Here is a 27,343-nt window from a genome sequence, read left to right on the forward strand (position 1 = left end):
ATAGCTTTCACACTGGCATGCAAAACAAGAATATTTCAGCTGGTGCACCTTGGTTGATTTTTCAAAGAGCAGTACTAACAGAATTCTCACAACTGAGTTTAGAATGGCAGACAAGGAAAGTTACAGCCCAAGCCTGAGGACACTTCAAAAAGAATGTTACTTCTATCTTCATTTATATCAGTTACTCATGTGAATTACTAAATGCTGGAATATATCCATTTGATGGATAGTCATTTAATGCTTAGCCACGTAAAGCCTATTATATGGGACGAATCTTTAAACTAGGTTAGGGAAAGAGGTTAAAAAAGGGATCATGTTAGCTTTTTGCCTGAATCTGTAATTGCCCTGAAGTGGTACAAAGAGGTTTGCCATATTGGGTATATGTGGAGTGCTGTCCATTGATATGAGGGCCTCTGGAAATTTTTTGTTTTTAATGAAATTTGAGTTAAACAGAAATCAACACTGATTGTAATCTTTAGACAGTCTTTCTAGACTGGAAGAAAGGAGCTAGCCTGTAATACAACTGCCTAAACTGATATGTCTTCCTAGCAAAAAAAAAAAAAACAAAATGTACACAGAATATAACAATATATACATATATAGCATTATTAGAAATCTGGGTCTGTAAGCTTCAGGGGGAGAAAAAGCATGAAACCTTGCCTTTCTCATGTCATCAGCTTTGAGTGCTAGGGTCTTAACCGTCTGTTTAATATTTATAGATACCGAAACACAACTCATGTTGTCCAGCCTCAGAACCTTCTACTGAGTTTCTATTTTTAAGTATTAAGGAGACACAGGCACTGTTTTGTATACAGTTGAACTAAATGAGTTAACTGTGCCTGTGTTTTGTGTGGTTCTATTACTTTAGGAAGATGGGCTTACACAGAATTCCCTCAAGGCCTGTAACTTGTCTTTGCGGTTCCTATCATAAACACAAACGGAGCCAGGACCACCAAGTGTTATCTCACACACCGACATTTTGACATTTTACTGCAAGATTTATGGCTATAATAAACAATCTCAGTACCTTTTCTGAACCTTCCACAATCTCCCTTTGCAAGCCATAGCATAATTCTATTGAATCAAATAATCTTTTTGAAAGACATCTTTTTAAAAGCATCTCTTATCATCATGTAAGATTCAAGACACCAAGGAAAAACTAGGAAGATACTAACTCGATTAAAAAACAAACCGAAGTTTACCAGAAGCATCTTGCTTGAGAAAAGATGGGGTGCTCTCAAATCGAGCAGAGAGGGAGCAAGCTAATCTTCGCACACCAACTGGCTCCAGTCCCAAGCACGGTGAAAGCGTTATCCTTTTCTTGGGAAACTGGTAAGCACATCTGCTCATTTCCACATGGAGGGATAACATATATTCCCAACAAAAGCTTTCTTAAAATCCCATTAAGTGAAATAACTTTTCTTCGTGTCCTCACATCCCAGAAGGAGAAGGAGAGCGAAGGGAGTCTGTGGGAGAGGGAGGGTGAGAGGGAGGCAGTGTTTGCATCTGATTTGGTTTGAATCTGATTTGAATCATTTTGAATATATTTGGAACAGCCTTCCCTCTTCAATGCAACCCTGTCCCAAGTTTCAAAGTGACCGAACAGTGACACCGTGTGCATTTTGTTTCTTATTAATCTTACACATTGACAGTCTTTGTTAAATCACAAGGCGCGCCCTTCACCAGCCGACATTTTCATATTTGTTAGACGCGCTGACCTGAAGTTCACCTCGGCCTTGGACTTTGCGTTTCTAAATGGTCTATACAGTGTCTTTTAGAGAGCAGGGTGCTTTGCCCAGGTCATTCCTTCTCAGGAAAAACCAGGGGAAAAAGCAAAGGAAATGTAAACGTTATGGAATGTATTGACTGTATTTGTCCTTTGTTCTTTAGAGCCAGAATCACCCAGACTTGTTCTCTATCTGTCTCCTTTTTGGAGCAGACTAGGGGAATGGCAGAAATTCAAAATGCCTGATGGTGGTATTTAGGGCTTCCTCTACCTATCCTAGATGTTGTTGTAGAGGATAACACTTTACCAAGCGTTTTACTAATTAATTGTTTGGGGGTAGTTTCCTGGTAGCAGTTTCAAACGATGAACACAATCTAGGCATAAGGACTTAAATTCATTTTAGGATTTTGCATAAATTTTAAACAGGGTTGTGAGAGAGGACAAAAGATCAAAATCTGAATAAAGAGATTTCTAAAAACTCTATCACTTCTGTCTGTATCTTTTTCTTTCACTTTAAAGACTAATGCAGTAGTATTAAAGTTAAAATGTTTTTAAGGTGTGTTACAGTTTTAACAAAAAGCACAATGAAAAGATTCTTTGAAAGAGACATAATTGCCTCCGTAAGAGAGGGAGTTTCCGTTTTTTCTTTTCCTTTCACTAGCCCAGATGTGGTAATGTGTTCACTGCTGTAACAGCAATCACCACAGTTGTTTCCTTTCTTCTATTTCATCTGGCAAAACCCCATTTGGCTCTAAGCTCTTGGCCAGAGTAAAAACTTTACACTACCCAGTAGAAGCACTCCGATTACTTCCATAAAAGCAGTGCTTGGGAAATATTTACTTCACCACTGAACATACCTGACACTATTAAATCTAATCAACCTGAATATAGTGGGATGATCTTAAACACCCTTGCAAGAGTCTAAATTCTGAATAGTTGGGTTATCTCAAAACTTAAAAAGAAAAACCAAGGAAAAATAGTTTTTTCCCCCAATGTTTTCCTACAATGATCCCTTGAAGGTCAATACATAGAGAAGAGAAATATGTCCCCCATAAAATAGACTCTAATGGCAACAACACTTAAAACTAATCTAGATCCATAAAATATTGTTTAGCTCTTCAGTTGCAGCTCACACATGACTCATGGTTCTAGTCTGCTTCTGTAATATACTATTCTCTTTTCCACTCTCCCATCCTTCCTCTTTAGCTTTCTTTCCTCTCTCCTCAGCCACCTCCCCCCAATTCCACATGTATTTAAAAAAATATTTTCTGAAGAACAGAAGTCTATCATGGTGGTCTTACAAACTGGCCTGGCATTTATAGATTTCACCTTTCTTCATTCTTTACAGTTACTTACTTGTAGATTGTAGCATTTATTTTAAACTCAGTTGTGGTTTAACAATAATAAATATAGCATAAATGTCAGCAGTTTCAACAGCATGAATATTTTCCCCACACCAATGAACATTTTCTTACTGGTGGTGGTGGTGTAATTCTGTTCCTTTCAGGAGGATTTCCACTTTCTTCCCTTCCCTTTCCAGCTCTAAGAATTCTTTGCTTTTGGGGGTTACAATTTCAGAAATAAAAACATGTTCTATGTTTGAAAATTGCAAAGAATACATTTTGCAAAAAGTGGTGGCATTTGCCCTTATCTTTGCACATTTTAGGGGTCATTATATGTGCTAAAAGGAAAAAATAACTGTGCCCAATCCAAATTCTCTTTTCCAAATTAAAGAGGTTTACTGTGCTGTTCTCTTTCCTTTGAGAGAATGATAGAACATTGGAAACTTGCTACATTATTTCTTAAAGGCCTACTACTGCATTTTGAGCATTTTTATTTTGTGACAAACCCACAAACCACTCCTGGTTCCCAACATCTAAAGTGTTGGTGTTTCAGTAATCTATGCCTATTTACCTGCTGCTATTCCCTCAGAATTGGAGCAATAATTCAACATGAAATACAGCATGTATTACTCTTGAAAAGAGGAATTTTCTATCCTTTCCTCCGTAATTGAGGTCATTCAACCACTAGGGTTCACCTGGAGTCCATACCGTGATACACGCGTCACTCTGAGCCATTTTATCTTTTGTGCTGATAGTCAAGATCGCAGCTCTAACATTGACATCAAACTCTGTCTGGGCAGATGACTAAGAGTGCTGCACAATGTAAACTTTTGACCCTCAACTTTTTGACCCACAGTTGTAACGCACTAACCACAAAGATACACAAAGCTGAACTTCTTCTTTCAGAGGAAAGAGGCCCCTGAGGAGCTCAGGATGCCCTTCTGCCACAGCCTTTGGAATTAGAGGATGAGCTGCATATTTTTTTCTGTTTGTGACTGTATTTCCTGTTAAATTCGCCTCTTCTTTTTGTCAGCAGATAGATAGGAACTAGATTAACTGGAAATCACTTATGATTCCACTAACAGTGAAAATTTGAAGTACAAAAGAATCTGGCAACAACAACAAAAAAATGAAAGCAAAAAGAAGATGCAAGGAAAGCCAGCAATGAAAGGTGAAGACTTTTTTTTTCATTATTTAAAAATAAAGACGGCGCCCTAATTGCTGAGAGAGCTGGGCCAGGCAGGCAAGTTGACTGTGAACTTGTACTAAAGCGTGCTCTGCTGGCGATTCCTAGGGTGTGCAGATTTATCTTCTCTGCATTTACTTAACCCGGCAGTGAACTGCATGGGCGTCATTTGTTAGGCGATGACAGACTTCACCTCCAGCAAGGGCTGCTTCACAAAATCGCAATAATTACCTAATAACCTTCATAACAAATATTATTATTGAAAAGACTGGTTTGTGGAGAAGGGATCTGGTGGGAGAAGGACAAAATCTCTTTGTGAAAAACACCAAACAAAACAACCTTAACTGATTCTCCAAAAGCTGGGGCTTAGAACAGCTAGGACTGTGGCTTCACTCCCATAGTGGTGGGAGTCTAATCTGACCCCCTCAACCTTGCCTAGGAACTCTGCTTATAGTTTTGTCATTGGCTAGAAGGGAATTTCTCCTTAGAAGCCAAAGGGATGGAGCCCATAATACTCTGCCCTCTCCAAGGTAGTCAAGCCATGGGCAGATCCCCAGCCAAGGCAAGAGAGATACCAAGTGAATCTTTCAAGTTAAAAGGATTGTTTTCCCCCTTTAATAGGCCATCTTTTAGGATGTGATTATTTGACTTCCTGGATCTTACCAAATAAACATGATTGTTTCTGGTAGAAAATTCTGACTTGCTCTCCCAAAATTGCCAACAATGTAGCAAGTAAAAATCCATGAGAGAAAGGCAATCTTATCATTATGCTATGAAATTAGACCATCGAGACCCTAACAAACCCCTAAGTGAGTGTGACCAGAAGCTTCCTATTATATTTACAGTTTAGGAAGTATTGTCTCTTAGGCTTCTGCAAACAAATGAGCCCCTGCGCATTTCCTCTACTTTCTCTTTTTACAAGATGAGGAGCAGAGACTTACACTTTGGCCACCGGCTGAGGGGCTGAGGCTGGATGTCCCTATAAAGCTCTCAGGGATAGTGACTTTAAAAACAAAGTTAGTTCCTCTCCAGAAACAATCTATAAAGGATGCACAAGAAGGAGTAACTTATCTACAAAATGAGAAGAGAGCAACCAACCTCTTTAGTATCTTCCTATGAGTATATAAAGAAAGAAAAATAAATCCCTCCAGTAACATTCACATAGGACTGACAGGATGCTATATTTCTTAAAAATCATTTAACTCCACATGGGTTGACCTACATTCTTAAATTCTCCTCAAGTTTTGTAAAGATTAACAAAGACAGAAATAAGTAAGCTGAAAATATTTATATCCTGAATTTTTTAAATATGCAGGAGAGATTATCTGTGTTTAAGATGTTGGATATGACTCCAACAACTCAGCCACTGAGGTGATGTGGACATTTTCCTCACTCAAGGTATTCAAAGGAACCTACCAGCATCTCTATGACTCTTTTCTTCTGCTTCTAATTTCAGTCACCAAGAAATCATTTAAGCAAGATCATCAGATGAGTAACTGAAGTGGGGCCAAAACCAATGTTTTGGGGACCAACAAAGGTCCCCAAACTCAGAGCAGCAAAACAAGACACAGAGCAGCAAGCTCACAGACACACAGACAGCACCCACACATATGGAATTTTTATTCTGGTTCCCACTTAGATATGGACACATCTTCCTAAGTGCAGACATACCAAAATTCACTTTGCTAGGTTACATAAAGTGACTTCAAAGATTCTTCATCTTGCCACACTTTCCATAAAAAGTAGGACTTAAGAGGGTTTTAATTTTTCCAAACAAAACTTTCTAAGTTTTGACTTTGGAATTTCTGACTTTAAGGACATCTGTTGGACTTGTTCTGAGTGGGATGATATTTGCACAATAAAGTGCATAGAAATTCCAAATCTATACTTTAAAATATTTTTCTTTAAGCACTTGGTAAATATCTATACTAATGTGTACATGCAGAAAACTACCTAGCTCCCAAGGGGCGGGGGGACTCAGATTCCATTCTTTGTTGTTGCTCAATATAGCTTGAGAGTTGCCTCAACTTCTCAAGCAGGATTGGGGGAAATCAGCTAGACCCCTTCTAAATACCCACTCAGAAGACCCCAGGACCTGTTACAGGACTTGCTACAAAGTTCCCAGTCACTTGTGGTTGCCACTGAAGAATGGAGGGGGGCCCTGGGGCCCAGATATAATTGTACCTAGGAAACATTTATTTCACCTTATTTCACTCATTGGTACAATTTTGGAGATTGTTTTGGAAATCATAGATTATGTAAATTTCCTCAGATCAAACAGAAAGAGCAACTAACAAAAGAGGCGGAAATCTCCTACTGACAAAGGACCAATTTCATTCCTAAACTATGCTTTATGATGTGTCAGGAAAAACAACTTAATGGCTCTGGGGACTTTTAAGTTGGTCATTGAAGACACCTCGATTTCCCCCCAAACTTTAGGGCACAGTTTGGAAAAGAGAATTTGTGTGTTGAGAGACAGTAAATTTCTCTAATCTTTAGTGCTATCTAGGGGGATGCCTAAGTTGCCTTCTGAGGTCCTATGCATAGAAGTTTTAATTCTACAAAGAAGGAGAGGAGTAGGAAAAGAAGAGAGCGAGAGAGAGAAGAAAGGCAGGGCGGAAGACAAGAGAGAGCTTTAACCCCTTTCAATTAGCCTGGGGATTCAAAGATTAAAGTTAAATCCGGCCATAAAATTTATTGCTCCAGACTCACAGGCCAGTGAGAACAGTCTCATCGAAATAAAAAGATCGTGCAGGCAAACAAGGTTCAGGGCTCAGGCCTGGGTGCAGGGTAGGGTGTGCTGCCCTCCTCCTCGGATGGGCACCCGCGGTCCCTAGAGTGCCCTGGGAGCTGGCAGCCTGGAATCGGCCTCCCAACTCAGGGACCGGGTCTGGAGGTGCAGCCTGTACCTCGCCAGCCTCTGCCAACCTTCTGCTTTCAGGAACCATCCTGAAATCCGCCCCGATGGCCGCCTCATTCAGTCCTGCCAAACGACCCTGGCTAGTGAAGACATATTGCCATAGCCCCGTAAGGAATCCCGCCAGAGTCGCCTCGGCCCTGCCCGGGCCTTTCTTTCAAACTCCCGAGAGCAGCCCCGGCGCCCCGCAGCCGGCGCCCCACTGTCTCCCAGCCCCCACCCGGGGCTATGCCACCCCCAAAGAGCGGGGATCCAGCCAGGCCTGGAATGAGGGGTCTCCTGCAAAGTCCCCCACACAGGCCCATTCGCACACAAAATCATCTTTTTTGCACGCCCGCTGGAATAGCGGAAGTCATTAACATCCGCGGCCGTGCAGCAATTAAAGTTAGGCCTGGGGATGCGACGGGGCCACAGGCTCTGTTCCCCGTGCTGCCTTCCTTCGCAGAGCTGGCTCTTGGCTCTGAAACTCAGCAGAGGACAAATGTGCCCTCCCATTTTAAATTCTGATACAGTCTCAGAGTTATTGTGGAGAGAGAGAGAGAGAGAGAGAGAGAAATAATGATAAACTTTTCAGAGTACAAATAAACTTGAAAGTGCTCAAAAGGCGAGCTTACCTTAACTCGGAGGGAGCCATTTTTCAGAGAGTTTTGAGAACTTGTGATTTGGACACTTCTGGACCTAAAATTGACAATTTGAATGACCAGGCAGCACACGTAGCCTGCAAAAGAGTCAAATGGAGTCCAGCGTCAGTGAGATTATATGTTATGTGGTATATAATGTTGGATGTCAACTCCCCAAAACCATAAAACTTACTTTAATGGCCCCACGTGACGTTTTATAGCCAGTGAGCCGATCTGTCTGTGCTATGGATGATTTTACGATCTAATTCATAGACAAAACCCTATTCATTTGGCACCCAAATGTCATATAGCCGGAACTGGGGCTTATAAAGTTTACTGTTTTATAACTTTTAAAAGGAAAGACGGCATCAGTGTAAGCGGTTGGTAAATGTGCAAATCTCTAGTTGCGCTTAGCCGCTCTGAGGAGTTTCCCAATCAAGCTAGGATGGGGTAAGTACCTTCCATTTGTAGCAAATTAATTGTAGCAAAAGAAGCCAACTGGGTTCAGGGTGAGGAGTTGGGAAGTGGCATTGGGGTTGGACAGGGGCAAAGGCTTGGGATCCACAACCTGGCACAGAATCCTCTTCTACAAGTGGAGGCCTGGACAGCCTTAGGAGAGAGACAGGATCTGTGTGGGCCCTGGAAGGTGGCTAAAAAGCCCTGGGCTTTTCTCCTGCTTTCTCTCTTCCACTGTCTTTTTTTGTACCCAGCAAGTTTGCTTGGTTTCCTCAGAGATGGGTAAAATGGATAGGCTTTGGCACTTGCTGTAGCTTTTCCTACTTTCTGCCTTGAACTTTAGTTGGGCCAGACTTAGGAAGACAGACTGGTTAGGATGTTGGTCTGAGGCCTCTAGGCACAGCCAGACTTCTCAGGTGAGCCTCAGACTTACCAGCTCCCAAGACTAGGCAGACAGACAGACAGACAAGTAGAAGGAGCCGCTTTGCTATTTGGCACAAATCAGACCAAGAGAACTTACAATAGAAAGTTTATTTTTGTTTCCAGTCAGTATTTTTCCTTAAAAACAAATACCCCCCCCCAAAAAAAAAGCTGATCACAGTTTGCTTAAACAGCCAGACTTGGACAATATTTGTAACTTTGTTCACAAAAACATACATCACTGAAGCTGCGCTTATAAGCCACTTCCAGAGTTCGTGCAAAGGGTCCTACAAAGGCACGCAGGGACACACCGCTTGGAGTCACAGTTTTCGTCACAGAGTCACTAGTCACTACACGTTGAACAAGTTAAGTTGTGTCTCATTAAGTCACCTCTACGACAGCATTAATTACACAAGGAATATAGGTAGTTTGAATAAAAATATCTTTAACAGCTTGGAGCTATTGAGACAGGAACACTTCCACGCACATGCACAGTTAACAACTCAAGTGCAACACACAACATGGGCACTAAACGAGGTTGAGGGGGGACTTTTCTGTGTGTTTTTTCTCTTTTCTTTTTTGTTATAGTTACTTCAAGTAACACAGCTTGCTTCATATAAATAAGTTAAAACATCTATTTTTTTTCAAGACAAAGCCATTCAGGACAAAGAGATGAACAGAAAGCAGATCTACTTATACAGGCGCTATAATGGCAATAAACAGGCTCATGATTAAAAGATGAATTAGGGCAACGAGAACAGGGCTTCTTCACAGAAGGAACACAAGGGAGTTTCAGAAAGTCACCTTAGTACTGACACTACGCGGGATCCGCTAATACTGCTCAGTACTTTAAATGCTTAAGTGATCAGGGGCGGAAGGCCCCTCCTGCTGCCGCCATGCTCATGCTTTTCAGCTTATTATCTTTTTTCCACTTCATTCTCCGGTTTTGGAACCAGATTTTAATTTGTCTCTCGGAGAGGCAAAGAGCATGTGCTATTTCAATCCTTCTTCTGCGGGTCAGGTAGCGGTTGAAGTGGAACTCCTTCTCCAGCTCCAGGGTCTGGTAACGTGTGTAGGCCGTCCTGGCCCGTTTGCCTTCAGGGCCGCCTATGTTGTCTGCAATAGAAAAGTCAGCGGTTTAGCCACCAACTCCTCGGTCCCTGGCTTCCAAAGTCCTCCAGCTGACGAGCTAGGGTCCTGCGCCGGGGAACCAGGCGAAAGGCTCAACAAGTCTCCCCTCCCTGTCCACCGGCCACTCCCCAATTTCCTTCCCTCTTCCTTTCTAGAGAGAAAACAATACGGTTTGGACTCTGGGAACAATCGGCCCAAGTGAGGCTGGAACCACGTCCCGGAGGACCGCCGGGCTTTCCCTCGCCCCTCTGTGCCCTCTGGCCCTGCCCCAGGAGCCCCAAGCAGGGGCACAGCCCTCCCAGGCAGCCAACCTCTGGAAAGCCACCGAGGCACAGCCCTTTTCTGAGTGCCAAAGTGGCCTCCAGGTCCTTCTCCCTTAAAGTTCCACCCCACGAGCTGCCTCCATCCAGCCTCAGCTCCTGCGCCTGGGGCGCCTGCTCGCTTGCTTTCCTTCTTTCTTTCTTTTTCCCCCCTCTTTCCTTCTTTCTCCCTCTTTCCCCCAAACTTCAGAATCCCACCGGCCCTCGCCTTGATTATTCCCTCTCAAGCCCCTTTTCGGGGCTCTAATTAGTAACGCTGTTTCCCCGGCACAGTCCTTCCCATAAATTATCCCGCCTGACAAGACCGATTCACGGCCCCTCCTGCCTGCACCCTCTACCTCTGCGCCCTTCTCCGCGGGCCTGACCCGGCCGCGTTCCGAGGCGCTGGGTTCCAGACGCATTTTTTTTTCCTTTCGCCCTTTTTTAAAGTCCAAACTTGCCTGGCCACCAGCCCACTGCCCCGCTATCTGCGAGTCGCAGGTTGCTGCAGGGACGCGGAGGAGGATGGAGGCAGGGAGGCGATCGGCAGGGAGAGGCTGCGCGGGGCTGGGGGAGAGACTAGGAGAGACCCGGAGAAAGGGCGGCAAAGCAGGCAGGGAGACCGCGGGCCGCGCCCCCGGGACGCGTGGATTTAGAAAAAGGCTGGCGTTACCATGACTTATGTGCAGCTTGCGCATCCAGGGGTAGATCTGGGGCTGAGCGGGCGGCGCCGGGCTCGGCTCGCTCTGCGCGCTCGCCGGCTCGCTGCTGGCGGGGGCGTCCTCCTCGGCTCCGGACGCCGTGCCAACCCCCTCTCTGCTGTTGATGTGGGTGCTGCCGGCGTTGGCCGAGGCGCCGCTGGAGTTGCCCAGGGAGTTTTTCCCGCCGTGGTGGCTGTCGCTGCCGGGCGAAGGGGCCACGGCGGAGCAGGGCAGCGGGTCTGGCGGAGGCGAGTGCGTGGACGTGGCCGGCTGGCTGTACCTAGGCTCGGCGGGTGCCGCGCTGGCGCCGGCCGCGTAGCTGCGGGCGCGCTCCCCGGAGCCAAAGTGGCCGGAACCCGAGCGGCCGACGCTGAGATCCATGCCATTGTAGCCGTAGCCGTACCTGCCGGAGTGCATGCTCGCCGAGTCCCTGAATTGCTCGCTCACGGAACTATGATCTCCATAATTATGCAACTGGTAGTCCGGGCCATTTGGATAGCGACCGCAAAATGAGTTTACAAAATAAGAGCTCATTTGTTTTTTGATATGTGTGCTTGATTTGTGGCTCGCGGTCGTTTGTGCGTCTATAGCACCCTTGCACAATTTATGATGAATTATGGAAATGACTGGGACATGTACTTGGTTCCCTCCTACGTAGGCACCCAAATATGGGGTACGACTTCGAATCACGTGCTTTTGTTGTCCAGTCGTAAATCCTGCCTGATGACCTCTAGAGGTAAACTCGTGCACTAATGGGGGAGTTGGGTGGAGGCGAGAGGGGTGGCGCGCGCACCCCAGGCGCGTGCCCGCCGCCCGCCGCCGTCGTTCAGTCGGACTCGAGCGCCACCCGCTGGAGTCAGGGAGCATCGCTCCGCTTCCGACCCGGGGCTGCAAGGGCCGGGGTCGAATTGAGGTTACAGCCCATTATGGCAAAATTATTGCATTTCCCTCGCAGTTCCATTAGGATGTACCAATTGTGAGGCCGTCAGCTGCCGATCGCGCGCCCAGCGAGGATGCAGAGAATTAGGGGGAGGTGGTGACTTGGAATTTATTTACAACTTTATTTGCCCGCTTTGCAGCCCCTCTTATTTTTGTGTTGAGGTTGGGGTCGTTTCTGTCATCCTGCCGGCAGCTCTGAATTTTGAAAATACAGATAACACCTTCGGGGAAGGGGAGGAGGCCATTTAGCCAAATTGGAGAAATAAATCCTGCCCGCAGCAGCAGCTACAATTACAGCTCTGTTTTTGCGAGTGCAAGAGGGACAGTGTCCCTGCCGCTCTTAAATGACAGGCGTCTATTAAAGATAGCTTTTGTGTAGTGTTTCTCCGAGGCGAGGTCATATTCCACACACTTTTACAACCGAGGTTGATTTTTCTTTCTTGTAAATATGGTTTTTGTGTTATTAGTTTGCTATTTGATTTGCTTACGCATCTGTCTCGTAGAATCTTCACCAACGAGTCCCCGTTCCTTGAGCCAGCCAGGCTCCCAGTCGTAGGATTCCCTGTGAACCGAGCGAATGGGCCCAGGCTTCCCACGACCACAGAGCCTGCTTAGGCGCTGGGAATTCATGGATTGAGTTCTTGGGGTCTTGTTTATACCTCCAGGAGTAAATTGAGGCAGCTAATGAAAGCATTTCGTGGCAGAGCCTAGTATCTCCGTAGTTATTTTTCTGGGCTACAAAAGGCGAAAGTAAATCACAAATATAGCTGGGAGGGAAGCAGAATTTCCCCGCTGAAGACCCGGCATCACAGGCACCCCTGCCATGTTTGCAAGCCAATGCCCTAGTAGCACCCATGGCCCTGAGCACACTCCTTGGGTGCTGAAAGCTGCTTCTTGGCGGCGCCGGCGCTGTCGGAGGCAGGGAGACAGAATCCGGAGCCAGGAACCTGCAGGAGCCCAGTCACTCCCAGGGCTGTAACGTTTCACTGGCGCCCAGGTTAGCTCGCTTCAGCTGGCTGCTTCTTTTCCACTGAAGGTTGCGCAAGCCAGAGAAACCCGGCTATTTAGGGGCCCTTTTGTTCTTCGAGCTCCTTCCTGTTTGGGGGGTGGCCTGAGAGGCCACAGCAGGGCTGGGGCCCCAGCTCTTAGACTCTCTTCGCTTTCCGCTGGCCTGAGCTGATGTGGTGATGCCCTTTAGGGCTCACTGCCCAAGGACCAAGGCAGAGATGCCCAAATACTGAACTGGGCACGGCCTGGGGAGAAGGTCTTTCTTCTTCAGCTACTCCACATTCCAGGCTTGGGGAGCGAGAAGGAGATATAACACAGCTGGGGAGAAATTCGGGGCACACTCCGGGAATTCAGAGCTGACTTGGCAAGCCTTGGGGAGCAGGCCCGTATGTGTGCAGTGTGCGCCACTCCACCGCTGGCAATGCCTGTGCATGGGGATTTTTTTCTTTTGGTTGTTGTTTGTCTGTTTCTGTTTTTGTTTTTTTGTAATAAATACTCGCGCGTTGCAAAGCTTTGGGTTCCCCTGAAGCTGCAAAGCCCCCCCACAGCAGCACAAAGAAAAGTTGGAGAGCAGGCTAGGGCAAGAGGGGCAAAACCAAAGGAGGCTGCAGTGCTGGCCTGGTCCTCGCCTAGACGTCTACTCTCCCGCCTTTGCCTCAGAGTCCTCCCCGCTGGGCTGCGTGGAATTGATGAGTTTATTTTCCTTTTTCCACTTCATGCGGCGGTTCTGGAACCAGATCTTGATCTGGCGCTCAGTGAGGCAGAGCGCATTGGCGATCTCGATGCGGCGCCGCCGAGTGAGGTAGCGGTTGAAGTGGAACTCCTTCTCCAGCTCCAGGGTCTGGTAGCGCGTGTAGGTCTGGCGGCCTCGGCGCCCGTGGCTCCCGTACACAGCACCTGCAGGTAGAAAGGGCCAGTGCCGGTAAGCGAGGGTCTGTAGGGCTGAGCTAGCGAGTCCCTTGCCTCCCTCCAGGGGCCTCTGGGCTGGAAACCACTCTGCTTCCATTCCTGCCTCTCCCACTATATCTGGGGCCGAGAGCACACTGAATGGTGTAAAGGTTGTTTCATAACAAGTGAGATGACTTCCCCCTAAAATAACTTGTGATGGGAAGGTGCTGTTTTTGGAAAGTGTGCCTTGTAGGAAAACCATAACAAATGTAATAAATAGAATGGGCATTCGTAATTTGGGACAACAATCATATTTTTGTGTTGTGTAGTATGTGTGCATCTGGGGTAGGTGGGAGTGCATTCCTATTAGCAGTGTACACACTGTAAATTCACATGCTGGTCTCTCTAGGGATACTATTGAGGCCACCTATGTCAGGATACAACATTGTTTTGAAAGTTAAATGTGCTTAGCTCTCAAATATTTGCACATTCTCCCAAATTATATGAACCATTAGAAAAATACAGAAGTCCATGGAGGGTGGATTTTAAAGCAAAACACTAAGTTTTAAAATCCATATTAGGCTGTCCTGTTCCAAGGGGATGGGAGGATTCCCTATGAGGCCTTTGGAAACCAGGGCAAAAGAGATGGACCTACAAACAGTCTGGGATTTCTTGCAATGAAGGACTGTGCTGGGCTGTGTATTCTGGTGCCAAAGGTGCCCAAGGATGGGAGGGTCTCCTGAAGCCAAGTGTGAGGCTCAGCCAGGGGCTCAGATGGAGGCATAAGTTGGCTGAAAGAGGGCAGTTGAGTGGAAGGGGAGCAAGGGAGGGAGAGAGAGAAAAGGTCCTGAAGCTAGGGATGTGGTCCTCCTCCAAGGCTTTGGGGAAAAACACTGGCAGAGGCCAAAGGAAGTCCTCTCTCCAGCTAGGGTTCTGAGGGCAGAAAAGAGAGGGGTTGGGAGGTATACAAGGCCCTCTCTACCTGGGAACAGAGCAGGGTGTTACGGGGTGCAGCCTGGGGGCTCTCCTTCCCAACCTGCGTCCCTCTCTCTTCAGATGGCCCTGTCACAGTTCTCCCAGTTTGCAGTGATTCCCCCACCCTCCCTAAAGTGTCACCTTACATGGACCTTATCACCCTCCCTTTCCTCTGCTTTGGCCTGATGGTCCCATTAGGAATGGGTTTTCTTCTTTTAAGATCTACTTTTAAAAGCCAAAGAAACTTTGTTCATTCCTTCCCCCTTTCAGTCTATTTCTCTTTCTACTTTCTCTCTTTCCTTCCTTCTGTCCCTGCCTCCTTCCCCTTCCCCGCCCCCCCTGCCTTGGGTGGGGGTGCAGGGAAACGTCTTACCCGCGCAGGAGTTCATCCGCTGCATCCAGGGGTAAACAGGGCTCGTGTACTTCCGGTCGGAGCCTTCGTCATGGAGGGCTTTGCCCTGTATGGTGCTGCTGTCGGGTTTGTACTGCTGCTCGGGAGAAAAGTGCAGATAGTCCCCGGGGCCCCTCTGCTTGCCACTGCCCGAGGGCGAGGCGCCACTGAGGTCCTTATCAGAATAGAAACACGAGGCCCCGTACTCGTAGGACGCCCGGTTGCAGGCCAGGACCGAGTTGGACTGTTGGTAGAAACAAGGTGAGGTGTACGTCTTGTCCGGGAGGCTCGACGCCCCATACGAGGCCGGGAAGGGCCTCAGCGCGTCATAGCCAGCCGGGTAGAGGGGCAGCTGGCCCAGGAAGGAGTCCTGGCCGCTGGGCAGGCTCCCGGGGAAAGTGGGATTCACAAAATAGGAACTCATTTGCGCGCCCCTCTGCAGGACTGTGATTTGTTGTGTATTAGTACATCTGGCTATAACTATTAGTAGTCATCGAACTGGTTTGTTTCTGGATGGCCGAACGCCAAAAGCGACAGCAGCAAATCGCACCAGCTGACGCGGCGGCGGCCAATGGGAGCGAGCGCCGGAGCCCGCTCCCCGGGGACCGCGGCGACCGAGGCAGCAAAGTTACAAACAGCCCCCAGCCCGCCCGCCGCCGCCGCCCGCCCGCCCGGCAGATTGATGTGCGCGCACAGCCAGCCCGCCCGGCTTCCCCCCAGCGCCAGCGGCCGGCCTGGCCCGGGCAGGGACGCGCAGATCGGACCCGGTCTGGAGCACGAGCGCCCGGGCCGCCTGAAAGGCCCTGTCGGGCTCGCCCTTCCTGCCACCCACCCTCACTCATCCTTGCCTTTTTTTTTTTTTTCTTAGTCAGATTTTGCAGTTTTTTTTCCCCCCTCCAAACAGGAAACCCGACAGCCCCCGCAGCCAAGAGGAGCCGTGACCACGATGGCTTTGCTCCCTGCTGGCCTACCCTCCAGGCCTGGTCTTGAGTTGCCCTTTCCCTTGTGCCCCTCTAATGGAGGGTGTGGGGTCTTTGAGAAGCCAGGCCTTCACTCTCTGCTCTGCATGGCAAGCTTGGAAATGGTGCATCCCCTTATTGTCTCCTTCCCACTTCTGCCAGAAGTCTAGGCCTCACAGCAAAGAGCTGAAGGCTCACCCCACGCTGGCCAGGACAAGGCCAAACAGGCTCCTCCTGCTGCCCCTGCCTTCTACATATAACAGCATCTTGTTTGGGTACAGATGGGCTCCTCTGCAATGGCCATGCCTACTTGGTGTCAAAGCAAGCATTCTTATACCAGCTACACACCCAGTTGTTGAGCCTAGGAAACAGAGAAACCAGAACCCACAGATTTCAACAAGGAAGGACCTACAGAGAGGCAGCTGTGAGTGAGACTGGGCTCAGACTGCTGCCCCTCGCCCAGTGCTCTGCTCCCCACAGCCACCAAGAAGCTGAGACAGAAAAATCCAAATGGGCACTCTTCCTCCTCATCCCAGAGGCACTGAAGATACACTGCAGATGGTCCCTGGTGGAGCAGGGCATAGAGAACAGCTGGACAGGGGCCCCAAGGTGCACAATAATTAATGGGCTTGGTTTCCGGGGCGCCTGTCTGCTGACATGGTCATGGGAGAGGCCTCTCTCTTGCCCTTCCAAGACAACCCCAGAGCCTGCTCCAGAACAGGGAACAGTTTTCTCACAGGCTCCAGAAATCCTGAATTGCTTTCATTGTGGTCCCAGGCCTGGCAGTTCCCAGATAGGACAGGAAAAGCCTGTCCTGGGCTGCTCTCTTGTCTCTGAGAGGTGTGCCTTCAGGACAGTTCACTTTTACAACACAAGGATCAATCTCGTTTTGTAAAATGTCGTATCAGTCCAGTGGCATTTTTATGACTGTTTGTTGGGCTTGTAAAATTCCTTGAATTGGCTTTAAAATCCTCAATTCTGTGGAGGTCAAAGAAATGACATTATTTGGTTGGATTTCGGGAGACTACTTTTAAGCTCTGTAAAACCCTGGCCAATACAGGCTCATGGGGTTCAGGAATGGGTGGGGGTGGGGGGATTGGCAATGCTCCCCTAGGAGTCTGATAATGACTTCCTTGATTTCTTTCTTGCTTTTTAATTTTTTTCCTGACTTTCCTTCCCCAAAAATAAGAAAAGAAAAATTTGAAAAAGATAGCTACTGTCGGCGGCAGCAGCCTCCACAGAGCCCATGACGGCACTCTCAAATGCTTGGGGAAGCCTTGTGCCTATACTTTAATCAATCCAGAGAGGAAAAGTTTTTCCTTTACATGTAAAGGATCATTTAGACAAGGATAAATTTTCACATTTCCCACAGATTTCTTCAGGGAAAGGATCCAGTAGGTGAAAGGAAACTCTCAAGAGTCAGAAAAATAAAAAGGGAAAATTTCCCCTTAAAAGCTGTGTTTCACGAAAATCATGTTTGAGCTATTATATTGTAAAATCATCAGATAACAATAATTTCAAGCAAGTTATTTAAGATGAAAATAACTGTTTTGCAGATGTTGATAAATGCTTACATTTATACTTTCCCATTCACTCCTCCACGGTCTACAGTGTTGGAGCTACTGGCAGTTTACTACTATTATTGTTTTGCTTTGACCTGGATTCTCCATCTAGTAATTGTCCTAGCAAATGAAAGAATTTGGTTGTTCAGCTCAGAGCCAGAAAATATTATATTTCTAGATTTTGTAAACACTAAAGTGGAAAACATAATACATTAAATGGAAATCTTTGCATGATAATCAAGGCTAGTGCATATTATGTTGGTAGCTAAACAATTTATCAATCTCTCTCTCTCATATATATATATGTATTATATATGTATATATACATATATATATGGAGGAGAGTAAGAAATTCACAAGGAAGAACCCATTCAGACAATAATTGGAGCCCCACACCCTCCCTCGAACCTGTCCTGGATGGTGGGAATGGCCACTCCAGGGCTTTCTCTTTTCTGTCAAAGGCAGACAGAAAGCCAACTTACCTTTCAGCTTCTCTCATTGGGCCAGGATATCCAGTAGGGTCACACCTTCAGCTGCTGCCCTGGGCTGCCCATTGAGCTCCTGTACTTCTCCCAGGCTGGAGGAAGGCCTTCAGGGATGTGTGGAGACCTTGAAGGCCCACTTTCTACCTTCGTGGTGGCTCAGGCCACAATGAGCAGCACACAGGTGCGGCCTCTGCCTGTCACAGGTTCTTGCCTGGAGCCCAAATCCACCTTCCTTGCCACAGACAATACTTCTCAGAGCTAGCTAGGCCAGCAGGCCTCAGGACTACAAGTGGTCTCTCCGATGTCAGAATCCCAAAACCAGCGCGTTCCCCCAACCGGCGTGCGACCCCAGGGCTCCTTGGGACGCGCTGTTTGACCAGAAGCAGCCATGACATGCCAGGCGGCCCGTGCAACCAGTCTCGAATGTGCTGGGATGGGGAAGAGGGAAGGACCCGAGTCTATTCCGGCGTCTGGCTTCAGTCTGGGGTGGCGGAGGCCGGTAGATTTCCCAGCCAAACAGACCCTGGAAGACTGCCCTTCAGGTTCCCTTTCGCCCCCTTCCCCTGCCTTCAGGGGAATTTCTATGGGGCCCGCACAGCAGTCGCGCCAGGCTGCAAGACGCGAGCTGCGGTTGGCGCCGGTCCCGGCGACGGCCACAGCGTGGCAGCAGCGAGCGCCATTTCGGTCACAATAAATAATCTGCCCGAGGCAGCCGCAGTCGGGCAGCCAACAGCCCTACAAGGCAAATGCGCCGCTTTATCTGCCCGAGCGCACCCAACGCCATGGCGAACGACACAAACATTTACACCCCTCCATGGTTAACTGATGCATACCAAGATATTATCTTAAAATAGCAAAATAACAAGAACAACAAACAAAAACCGAACAAACACGGTAGAACTCGAGCCCAGAACCTGAAGATCGATTCTAGTCGCCCGGTGCTCCCCGGGGCAAATCTGGTCCGATACGCACTCAGGCCGAGCCAGGTTCGCGTCACCGCGCTATGCAAAGCCACCGCCAGGACTCCCTCCGAGCCCCTCCCGGCTAGCTCCACGATCCTCTCCCCGCTCCTGGGAGGTGTGGTGCATGGTTGCCAGCTCTCTGAGCCGAGCTGGGTTGGAGGGGGTCCCCCTATTGCCCAGACTCGGTTTACGTCCTTCATTCAACCCTAGCTGCCACCTGCACTCATACCACAATGTTCTCCGCTTCAAAACACCCCACCAAGTAGCATCCAGACAATTAACCTCGTCCTCTCCTCCGATACAGAATTCCACCATGCACCTATGGCCTCTTCACAGCTCCTCAGACGCCTCTCATCGGAAAACCGGCGAAGAGAAGCAGGCAGTCAGCAAAGAACTCTGGCTGATTAGTAAGTTTTTTTGTCTGTTTCCCCAGTTCCACCTTTCTCTCCGCACCCAGCCCCCAGGAACCACAAGGTGCTGTGCTGACGGTAATAAAACGCCTGTGGGTTAACTCACTTTGGCCCTCGCCTCTTCTCACCTCCCAGGTCGGGAGCTGTCTCCTGGTATTGGGGAATTCAGCCAACCCCCTGGGCGTGAATGTAAAAACAACACAAAACCAAACAAAAAACAAAAACAACCCCCCCCAAAGCCAAACCCTGAGGCTGGCAGGAAATGCAAAGTGAGAGGTCACTTATGCTTCCCAACACCGCTGGGGAAAGGGGCAAGAAGCACGCGCGCTGCTGCCTGTGCCAGGCGCTGTGCCACGGAGGAGGGCGGGCACTTACTGCCCCGTGATCGGGGCGGGGAGGAGGGACGGAGTGGGGTGTGGGTGGAGGTGGTGGAGGTGGTGGTGGTGGTGTGTGTGTAAGTGGGCCGTGGGGTGTCCGGGGACGAGCGCCTGGGGGGTGTGGTGGACATGTCCCTTTCCACTGCCGCCCTGGCCGCCTTCTCCCACTGGCATCTCACCACCTTTGCTCCTGTCTCCCCCCCCCCCCAACACGTCTCACCTTCAGATGGCGGCTCCCAGACGCTCCTGCTCCTCTGACAGCTGTCGCTCCGGCAGCCCAGAGAGGAATTGTCCCCCTTCCTGGTGCCAGGGACGCAGGAAATCAGCCAGGTTGAGAGTGGAAAAGCGGCCGCCGCGGCGCCGGGAACCGGGCGCGCCCCACCTCCCGCGGGAGCGGCCGGGCCGGGCCTGGCCCGGGCTTCCCTTCGCTGGACATCGGCGGACAAAGCGCAGCCCCGCCGGGCTGCAAAGGCAGAGCTCCGAAGCAGGCAGGATGGAGCGGAGCAAAAGAATGCGGCTCTATTCTCGCAAGGGAAATTATAAAAAAGTTCATGTTCACGGTTCTCATCCACATGACCGACAGCGGCCAATGGAAGGGCCGAACAACTCATAAAGTTGTATTGCAAAGTTGTAAATTTTCATAAACAACAACGGATTTATGACCCTTTCCCCATCACTAAGAGGAGGCAGCTCTTACACCGGCGCCATCTTACCACCGAGGCCGCCCCGGACTTGGGCAGCAGGTTTTACAGACCTTTTTGGGTCAGATTTTATAAAAAGAGTCCTAAGAAGCTGTCCCAACCCAGGCAGGAGACAGGAGTGGAGGTCTTGGCCAGCAGCGCCCAGGATGCTTTGCAATGGCCCAGCGCCCCAGCCCCGAGCCCCTGCCCCAGCCCCCCTTCTTCCCGCACCCAGACGCCCCCGGTGAGACTGCGCAGGCGGGGGCTGCGGCTCCTGCCCCTCCTCGAACCCCTTTGCTGCAGTGCCGGCTCCTGGGGCCCCCTCCACCCGCCTGAAGACAGAATGCGGGTGCTGCGGCAGGGGTCCCCAAATTCCATTTTCTACCCTAGGACTGAGTTCAGGGCGCATGCGGACTCCAGAATCTGTTGCAGGGTAGGTAATACCCTCTTCAGTGTCCACCCACCAGCCTTAGAGCAAAGGGTGGATTTGGAATTCACTGTTAGAATTTCAGGAGGTTTTTAAGAGGTTTACAAAGTATAATGTATCTGCCAAAGATCTCTTGTCAAAGGATTTAGATATTTGCACACACACAGAAATCAGATGAAAGTATCCACAAAAAGACAAACAAAATTACAGACAGAAAACGTGTAATTGTAGACACACAGAAAAATCCACACTCAAGTATGGTCACAGAAAATAAGTACACACATTTATGGACACAGATTGTATACATAATTATAAGACAAAGCAAAAATATACACCAAGCATACACAGACATTCGAAAATAGGCACATACGTACCCATACCAATCCACACACACAAATATAGGAGACATGATAGGCCTATACACTAATACATGGACAATGCAACACTTGCAGCTAAGAACAGTCTTCCACTTTTGCATCCCAACAGCCTCTTGGGCACACAGACACAGCCAGGACTTGCCCTTCAGCTTTGGTCACCGCCCGGTACCCCAGCCCCTCTAGGTAAAGCACTCCGTGTTTCTTTGTGACCAAGCATCTTTATTTTTATTACATAAAACATGGTTAGCTGGACTGGGAACAGTTCTGTCCCTGAACATCAAGCTGGAGCGTAGAGGAACACAGTACAACACAGGAGATGAAGGGCATTGGGGAGAGCCTTGGACCTCCCCACCCACTACATAGTTCAAGACAACACACCATGCTATAAAGTCACCCCATTAACATATCCTTCCCAAATCAAGACATTTCTTTACAAATGAGCTCCAAGACTATAGAAATGACCAAAAAAAATCTCATTCAAATATACAGTATTTGCCATCTTAGGAAAAGTCAGGGTGTACATATTTGACATGGCTGAACAGTAGGACGCAGGAGCCAGGGGAGAAGACACACGGATGTTGGGAACATCTCCACAGTCCTACAAAGCAGAAGCTAACCCAGAGGTTTGCAGCCTGCTCAGGAATACTCCCCTCCAGAAGTAGGGGGTGATGGGCCTGAACTTGGGATGTCCAAGCCACAGGAAGAGGGATTCTAGGTTGCAGCACTTAGTATGCTTTGGAATAAATATATTATTTTTCAATTTAAATAGACGCCAATGCCCTGAACCCTGGACCCCAGTGCCTTCCCAGTGACACCTTGGGGACCCCAAAGACTGTTGGCTGGAAGCAACAGGGGCCTGTCTTGGGGGGAGGGGGCATTGACACCAAGTAGCAGGCAAGCTAGCCAGCACAAATAGGTAGTATGGGGCTAATAGGTAGTACTGGAAGAATTGTGTTCCTGTGGGATGGGGTGTGGTGCTGGGTGTCTGCCAGTGTTGGGACACTAGGAGGCTTCCTGGAAGTGGAGGCCCATTGCAGCTGGGCCCATAGGTAGTTTGGGGATGCCTCTCAAGGAGGCCTGTGCTAGGTAGTATATTGGCCATGCCAATGCAGAGCGCTGGCCGGGGCTAGGGATATCTATTGGAATTTTCAGAGGGAAAGGGGATCCCAAGGTGACCTAGTCTTCATAGCCTCTCAGTTCAGAAATTTGGGAGCTACATCGGGTGATGGGGTGGGTGCTGTTGGGAGCTGGGGTCTTTTTCTTTTTAAGTTTTCTTTTATTTCCCCCCATTTTTGTAAATAAAACCAGTGAGTCTCTTAAAGATGCTTTTCCGACTGTCCGATGCAGCCAGGGCCCTGGCTTGGCCCCTCATTCCTCCTCTTCCTCCTCCTCCTCCTCCTCCTCTTCCTCCTCTTCCTCATCCACCTTGGCAGAAGCGGGAGCAGCAGCAGAGGGCACCGCGCCTTCCGGGGCTGCAGCAGGGGTGGAACCCTCTTCCTTATGCTCTTTCTTCCACTTCATGCGGCGGTTCTGGAACCAGATCTTGATCTGGCGCTCGGTGAGGCAAAGCGCGTGGGCGATCTCGATGCGGCGCCGCCGAGTCAGGTAGCGGTTGAAGTGGAACTCCTTCTCCAGCTCCAGGGTCTGGTAGCGCGTGTAGGTCTGGCGGCCTCGCTTCCTGTCTGGTCCTGAGAATAGAAATGTGGACACATGGACACACGGATAAATAAGCAGGCAGGGACACGGCAAGAACAGTGAATTAGCCAGGCTGCTGTCCAGAGGGTGCACTTTCTTCCCTGTCCACAACTAAGCCAATGGCTCCCCTCTGCCCCAAAATGCAGAGCAGAGCTGGAGGTAGAGGGGGGCAGTGTTAGACGAAGACCCAAGCCTGGAGCCAGACGGGCAGGCAGCTCTGCAAGAAGGGAAGAAGCAGAATTCCAACTTTACAACCAGCCGACCTTTCCAGCCGGCTAGGCTTCCACAATGTCCTGCTTCCCCCCTGACAAAGGGAAATTGTAAATATAGAGTGTGGGCGAGTGGGAGACGCTGCACTTTTGCATTCAAAGGCGAGCCCGCCGGTCCCCAGCCTTCCCAGACGAGTGGGCGACCCTCCCCACCAGCTCTCCACCCATCCTCGGGACCTTCCTTGGGCACATCGACCCTTCCGTCCCTTTCCCTCCCGTCTTCAAATGGCCCCTGGCAAAGGGATGGGTGAGGGGCCCCAGAGGGTTTGGCTCTCTCTGCTTTTGAGAAAGAAAATCAAGGCTGAAAGGAAAAAGAGGGAGGGAGGGAGAAGAAAGGGAGGTAAGGATAGAGAGAGAGAAAGAGGAAGAGAGAGGAGAGAGAACAGGGAACAAACTTAATGCTAAAATTCCAAGGCAAGTGGAGTTAAATAAATTTACGAGGATTGAAACCATTAATTGGGCCATAAAAAGTTTTATGAGCCTCATTTACATACAATGCTACGGGCTCTCCACGCAATGGCGCCTCAGCTCTAATTAAAACCAGAAAGGCAGCGCCGCCAGGAGTCAGGGGGCCGCCGCTCGCTGGCTCGCAGCCGCCCGCCAGCTCGCCCGGGCCCTGCGCCCTGCGCCCCTGAGCCCGGCGCCCTGCGCCCTGCGCCCTGCGCGGCGCTCGGGCTCCCGCTCGCCCGCCCGCCGGACCCGCCCGGCCGCCTGGCGGCTGCGCCTACCTGAAGACCGCATCCAGGGGTAGATGCGGAAAGTGGCCTCGGCCGGGCCGTGCAGCGCGCCCTCGTCCGCCTTGTCGCAGGCGCCTTTGGCGAGGTCACTGCAGAGCCCGGGGATGTTTTGGTCGTAGGAGGCGCAGGGCAGGTTGCCGTAGGCGTCGGCGCCCAGGCCGTAGCCCGCCGCGAAGGGGCTCTGATAGAGGGGGCTGTTGACATTGTACAAGCCCGGCACGGTGGAGGCGAAGGCGCCGGCGCCCGCCCCGTAGCCGCTTCTCTGCGAGTTGGGCGCAAAGGAGCAAGAAGTCGGCTCGGCATTTTGGAACAGAGGAGCCCCCGCCGTATATTTGCTAAAAAGCGCGTTCACATAATACGAAGAACTCATAATTTTGACCTGTGATTTGTTGTCCGGCAGCTTTCAGTGTCGGTTTTACGAGGTAGCGTGATATATGATAACATTACACCCCCAGATTTACACCAAACCCCATTTTCTTTTGGACGGAGCTCGCCGCGGCACGTGACCGCCCACATGACAGCCTCCGCCAATCTCGGGCGCCCTCACAGGTGGTCTCGCCCGGCGGGGCCGCGGCCGCCTAGAATGGAAGCTGGGAGGCTGCAAGGCGCGGCCCGGCCGGGCTCCGCGGGCTCCGCCGCAGCAGGCGCGCTCAGCCGGCCCGCGCCCCGCGGGAGCCGCCGCGGCCACCAGGTGCGGCCCGAGCGCCCCCCCCCCCCGCTGATGAGTGAGCCCCGCCGAGGCGTGCGGATCCCCGTCCGCGTCCTGCCTGCTGACGCAGCCCCGCGGGGCTTTGCACCCCGCACTGCCGCCCTCCCTCTGGCCTTGTTGGCAGGTCTGGCCTTGGGCAGAGCTACTCTTTGCCCGCCTCTCTGTTGGGTGCAGTGGACCAAGGGCCGGACTTCGACTCCGAGCCAGACCGGGCAGGCGCAGCGTCGCTTTCAGCAGCCAGAAAGCCACGGCAAAACTGGAACCATGTGGGTGGAATAAAGTCAGTGTCTCACAGCTTCCTTTTCGTAATCTGCAGCGCACTGTTTATCCGCCCTAAAGGAAACAGTGAAATATTTATCTATTAATGAGTCTCATTTGCCAACAGATTTATTAACATGAGATTCCTTGTGCCTCCTACGGGACACAGCAGCCCTGGAGGCTCAGTGCATCCGCTTCTGGGCACCTGGTTGGCCTCTGGCAGCCCAATAAATGGCTTTGTCCTCCCCACGTCCTTTGGTTCCCCTTGGTTCCCAGAGCATCTCGGTCCCTCACACCCTCAACGAGGAAGAATCTGAGGCTCTGCACCTTTCCATCGGCTCCCAGCACCGCACCGGTGAGATTTCTAGCAGCTTTCACCCCAGTCATCCCCGGACTTCCACCTTGTGAGTGCCAGTGTCTGGGAGCAATTGAAGCTTCAGAGCTGAATTGGAGTGGAAAGAGGCGATCTAGGTACCTGGTGACTGCACCCCCTTGCAGATCTGATTTTTTTTGGAGCCGCCAAAAACAAGGGAGCCCTCTACGAAGGCCAGGCAGCTCTGGCAGCTGCATCTTTACAAGCAGCAGCACAAAGCTGAGTGTACAGTACTCTCCTTCCCTTCTACCCAGACACCCCAGTATACAGCGCCTACCTTCCCAGGCCTCTGACCCCTGCTGCAGCATTCGACCAACTGAACCCCTGCCACCACTGTTCTGTGGAGATGATAGGGCGAACCCTAAACGCCTCATAAACTCCCGGGCTGCACTGGAAGCCTGGCCACCTTTTACTGCCCAGCTCGATTGCACACCATAAACCCACCCTCACAATGGAATTGCCCCGGAAATTCTCCTCTAAATTATAGACTTTGGTTCCTTGTATACAAAGCACTCCTCTTCACTTTCAGAGGGTCCTGGCTACCCTGGTTCACCATACTTTCTCGGGGGTCTTGGGAGCACAAAGAGAAAGGATGGTTCCAATCGATTACCCAGGAGTCCCAGCTTGTACCTATAAAGGAGTCAGTCTTTGGTTGCAAAATGGGGGCAGGTGGGCACTGGGCTGTGTACCTCAGGAGTCAGGGATCTGGTGGGGCGGGGGAAGTGCAGTATCCGGAATGTCCTTTATAATGGATCAGGATGATACCAAATCCCAGACCAGGAACGGAGTGGGTAAACCTAGAGGAAAAAAATCAAAATAACATTGCCTTCTAGCAGGGAAATAAAAAACCTAAGAAAGTTAAAGAAGATGCAAGGAAGCAAAAAAGAAGGCTAGATCAAAGAGGTGGAATTAGGTGGGTTTAGACCAATAAATTTTTCCTCTGGTGACACAGAGCAAAATGCAGAGAAAGACCCAGCCACGCCGCCACATTCTGTCTAGACTCAGGCGGCTGCAGTGGCTCACAGCGATGGCTGCTAAAGTAGACCCTGTCCCAAGCAAGGTGAACAGACAGCCTGAGTGGGCAGCGACTGCAGGGGTTGCAGGCAGGTACGCACTTCACTGCCAAGGGAACGCTGGGCAGCAGCAAGATCGTCTCTTCCCTGGATTTGGTGCGGCAGGCGTCCAGGAGGTCTTGCCAGGGTGCTCTGCCCCATACTCCAGCCAAGGAGGATCCAGACACTGCCCGCCAGACCTAGGCTCTTCTGGGCTGAAGTCAGCCAACTGGGCCAAGTCCCATGGGCACCAAAACCTCTCTTTCGTTTCTGAGATTCTCTCTCCCTTTCTGCCTCCTGTGGTTGGATTTCAAAATAAAAAGGCTCAACGAATACCAGGCTTTCAATGAAGTCTATTTAATCATGTGTTCCTTAGCTATTGGCTCCTTACTTATTTGACTGAAAAGAGGAAAAGGTACTAGCTTATGTATGATATTATTCAAAGAATATTCGTTGATGAGTGACCTGGAGCAGGGATAGGTAGGCCAGCTTCTAACCAGCCTACCTATCCTCAGACGTTTCCCACTGCTCTCCTGGAGCTAGCCTCTCACCGCTAGAGTGTTTCCTCTGATTATTACCAAATAGTTTGTAATATTTTAATCCAGTTAAGATTATAAACTCAGCTCTCTGGCAGCCTGTGATTTGCTTCTCCAAATGTTTCCACCCACCCTTCACTCCCGGACTGAGATCTGTTCCCCACCAAGTGAGCAAGGGGTGGGTTGGCATGGACCAAACCTTCCCGATGGGTGAAAATGAGCTCGGCCGGCCCAGGGTCGGCCTGGACAGAGGCGGCCGCTGCCGCTGCGGGAAGCGGCGCCCTGGCAAAGGGGAGGGAGGTAGCTTCCCAGCCGCCAGCCGGCCAAGGGCAAGGGAGGCCCTGTCTGCCAGGCAGTCCACGAGGGCTGAGGCTCCGGGTGAACTGTACCTACCTGCGGCTTCTGTGATCGGTGGAGAGAACTGGTTAGCACCAATCTATGACTTTATTTGTAATTACAGAAATCGAGCTTTATA

The 27,343-nt window shown here is 50.0% G+C and overlaps 3 protein-coding genes across 3 annotated transcripts; all 3 read right to left on the bottom strand.

Moving 5' to 3' along the window:
* Positions 1-8,764: 8,764 nt before the first annotated feature.
* Hoxa5 (homeobox A5) lies at positions 8,765-11,674 on the bottom strand. The gene is made up of 2 exons (XM_003467955.4): positions 10,772-11,674; positions 8,765-9,784 (listed from the first exon to the last, which is right to left on the bottom strand). Exons 1-2 carry the CDS (start codon positions 11,664-11,666, stop codon positions 9,534-9,536), a joined length of 1,146 nt encoding a protein of 381 aa, XP_003468003.2. The 5' UTR covers positions 11,667-11,674; the 3' UTR covers positions 8,765-9,533.
* A 1,705-nt stretch (positions 11,675-13,379) lies between these two features.
* On the bottom strand, positions 13,380-17,991 carry Hoxa6 (homeobox A6). Its single transcript, XM_003467961.4, has 2 exons — positions 14,983-17,991; positions 13,380-13,643 (listed from the first exon to the last, which is right to left on the bottom strand). Exons 1-2 carry the CDS (start codon positions 15,422-15,424, stop codon positions 13,384-13,386), a joined length of 702 nt encoding a protein of 233 aa, XP_003468009.1. The 5' UTR covers positions 15,425-17,991; the 3' UTR covers positions 13,380-13,383.
* Positions 17,992-21,437: 3,446 nt separating this feature from the next.
* Hoxa7 (homeobox A7) lies at positions 21,438-24,450 on the bottom strand. The gene is made up of 2 exons (XM_063239775.1): positions 23,932-24,450; positions 21,438-22,927 (listed from the first exon to the last, which is right to left on the bottom strand). Exons 1-2 carry the CDS (start codon positions 24,308-24,310, stop codon positions 22,608-22,610), a joined length of 699 nt encoding a protein of 232 aa, XP_063095845.1. The 5' UTR covers positions 24,311-24,450; the 3' UTR covers positions 21,438-22,607.
* Positions 24,451-27,343: the final 2,893 nt, after the last annotated feature.

The sequence above is a fragment of the Cavia porcellus genome, unplaced genomic scaffold, assembly GCF_034190915.1.
Source record: "Cavia porcellus strain 051 isolate PalLab524CR breed Dunkin Hartley unplaced genomic scaffold, mCavPor4.1 scaffold_2, whole genome shotgun sequence".
Classification (NCBI taxonomy): Eukaryota; Metazoa; Chordata; class Mammalia; order Rodentia; family Caviidae; genus Cavia; species Cavia porcellus.

Bases quoted from the DNA above. Each gene is read 5' to 3' on its own strand.
- Hoxa5 (XM_003467955.4), bottom strand. From the start codon at position 11,666: ATGCTCCCTGACTCCAGCGGGTGGCGCTCGAGTCCGACTGAACGACGG. The intron at 9,785-10,771 runs GTAACGCCAGCC...TTTCTATTGCAG, and splicing joins CAAGCTGCACATAAGTCATG to ACAACATAGGCGGCCCTGAA.
- Hoxa6 (XM_003467961.4), bottom strand. From the start codon at position 15,424: ATGAGTTCCTATTTTGTGAATCCCACTTTCCCCGGGAGCCTGCCCAGC. The intron at 13,644-14,982 runs GTAAGACGTTTC...TTCTACCTGCAG, and splicing joins GCGGATGAACTCCTGCGCGG to GTGCTGTGTACGGGAGCCAC.
- Hoxa7 (XM_063239775.1), bottom strand. From the start codon at position 24,310: ATGAGTTCTTCGTATTATGTGAACGCGCTTTTTAGCAAATATACGGCG. The intron at 22,928-23,931 runs GTAGGCGCAGCC...TTCTATTCTCAG, and splicing joins CCCCTGGATGCGGTCTTCAG to GACCAGACAGGAAGCGAGGC.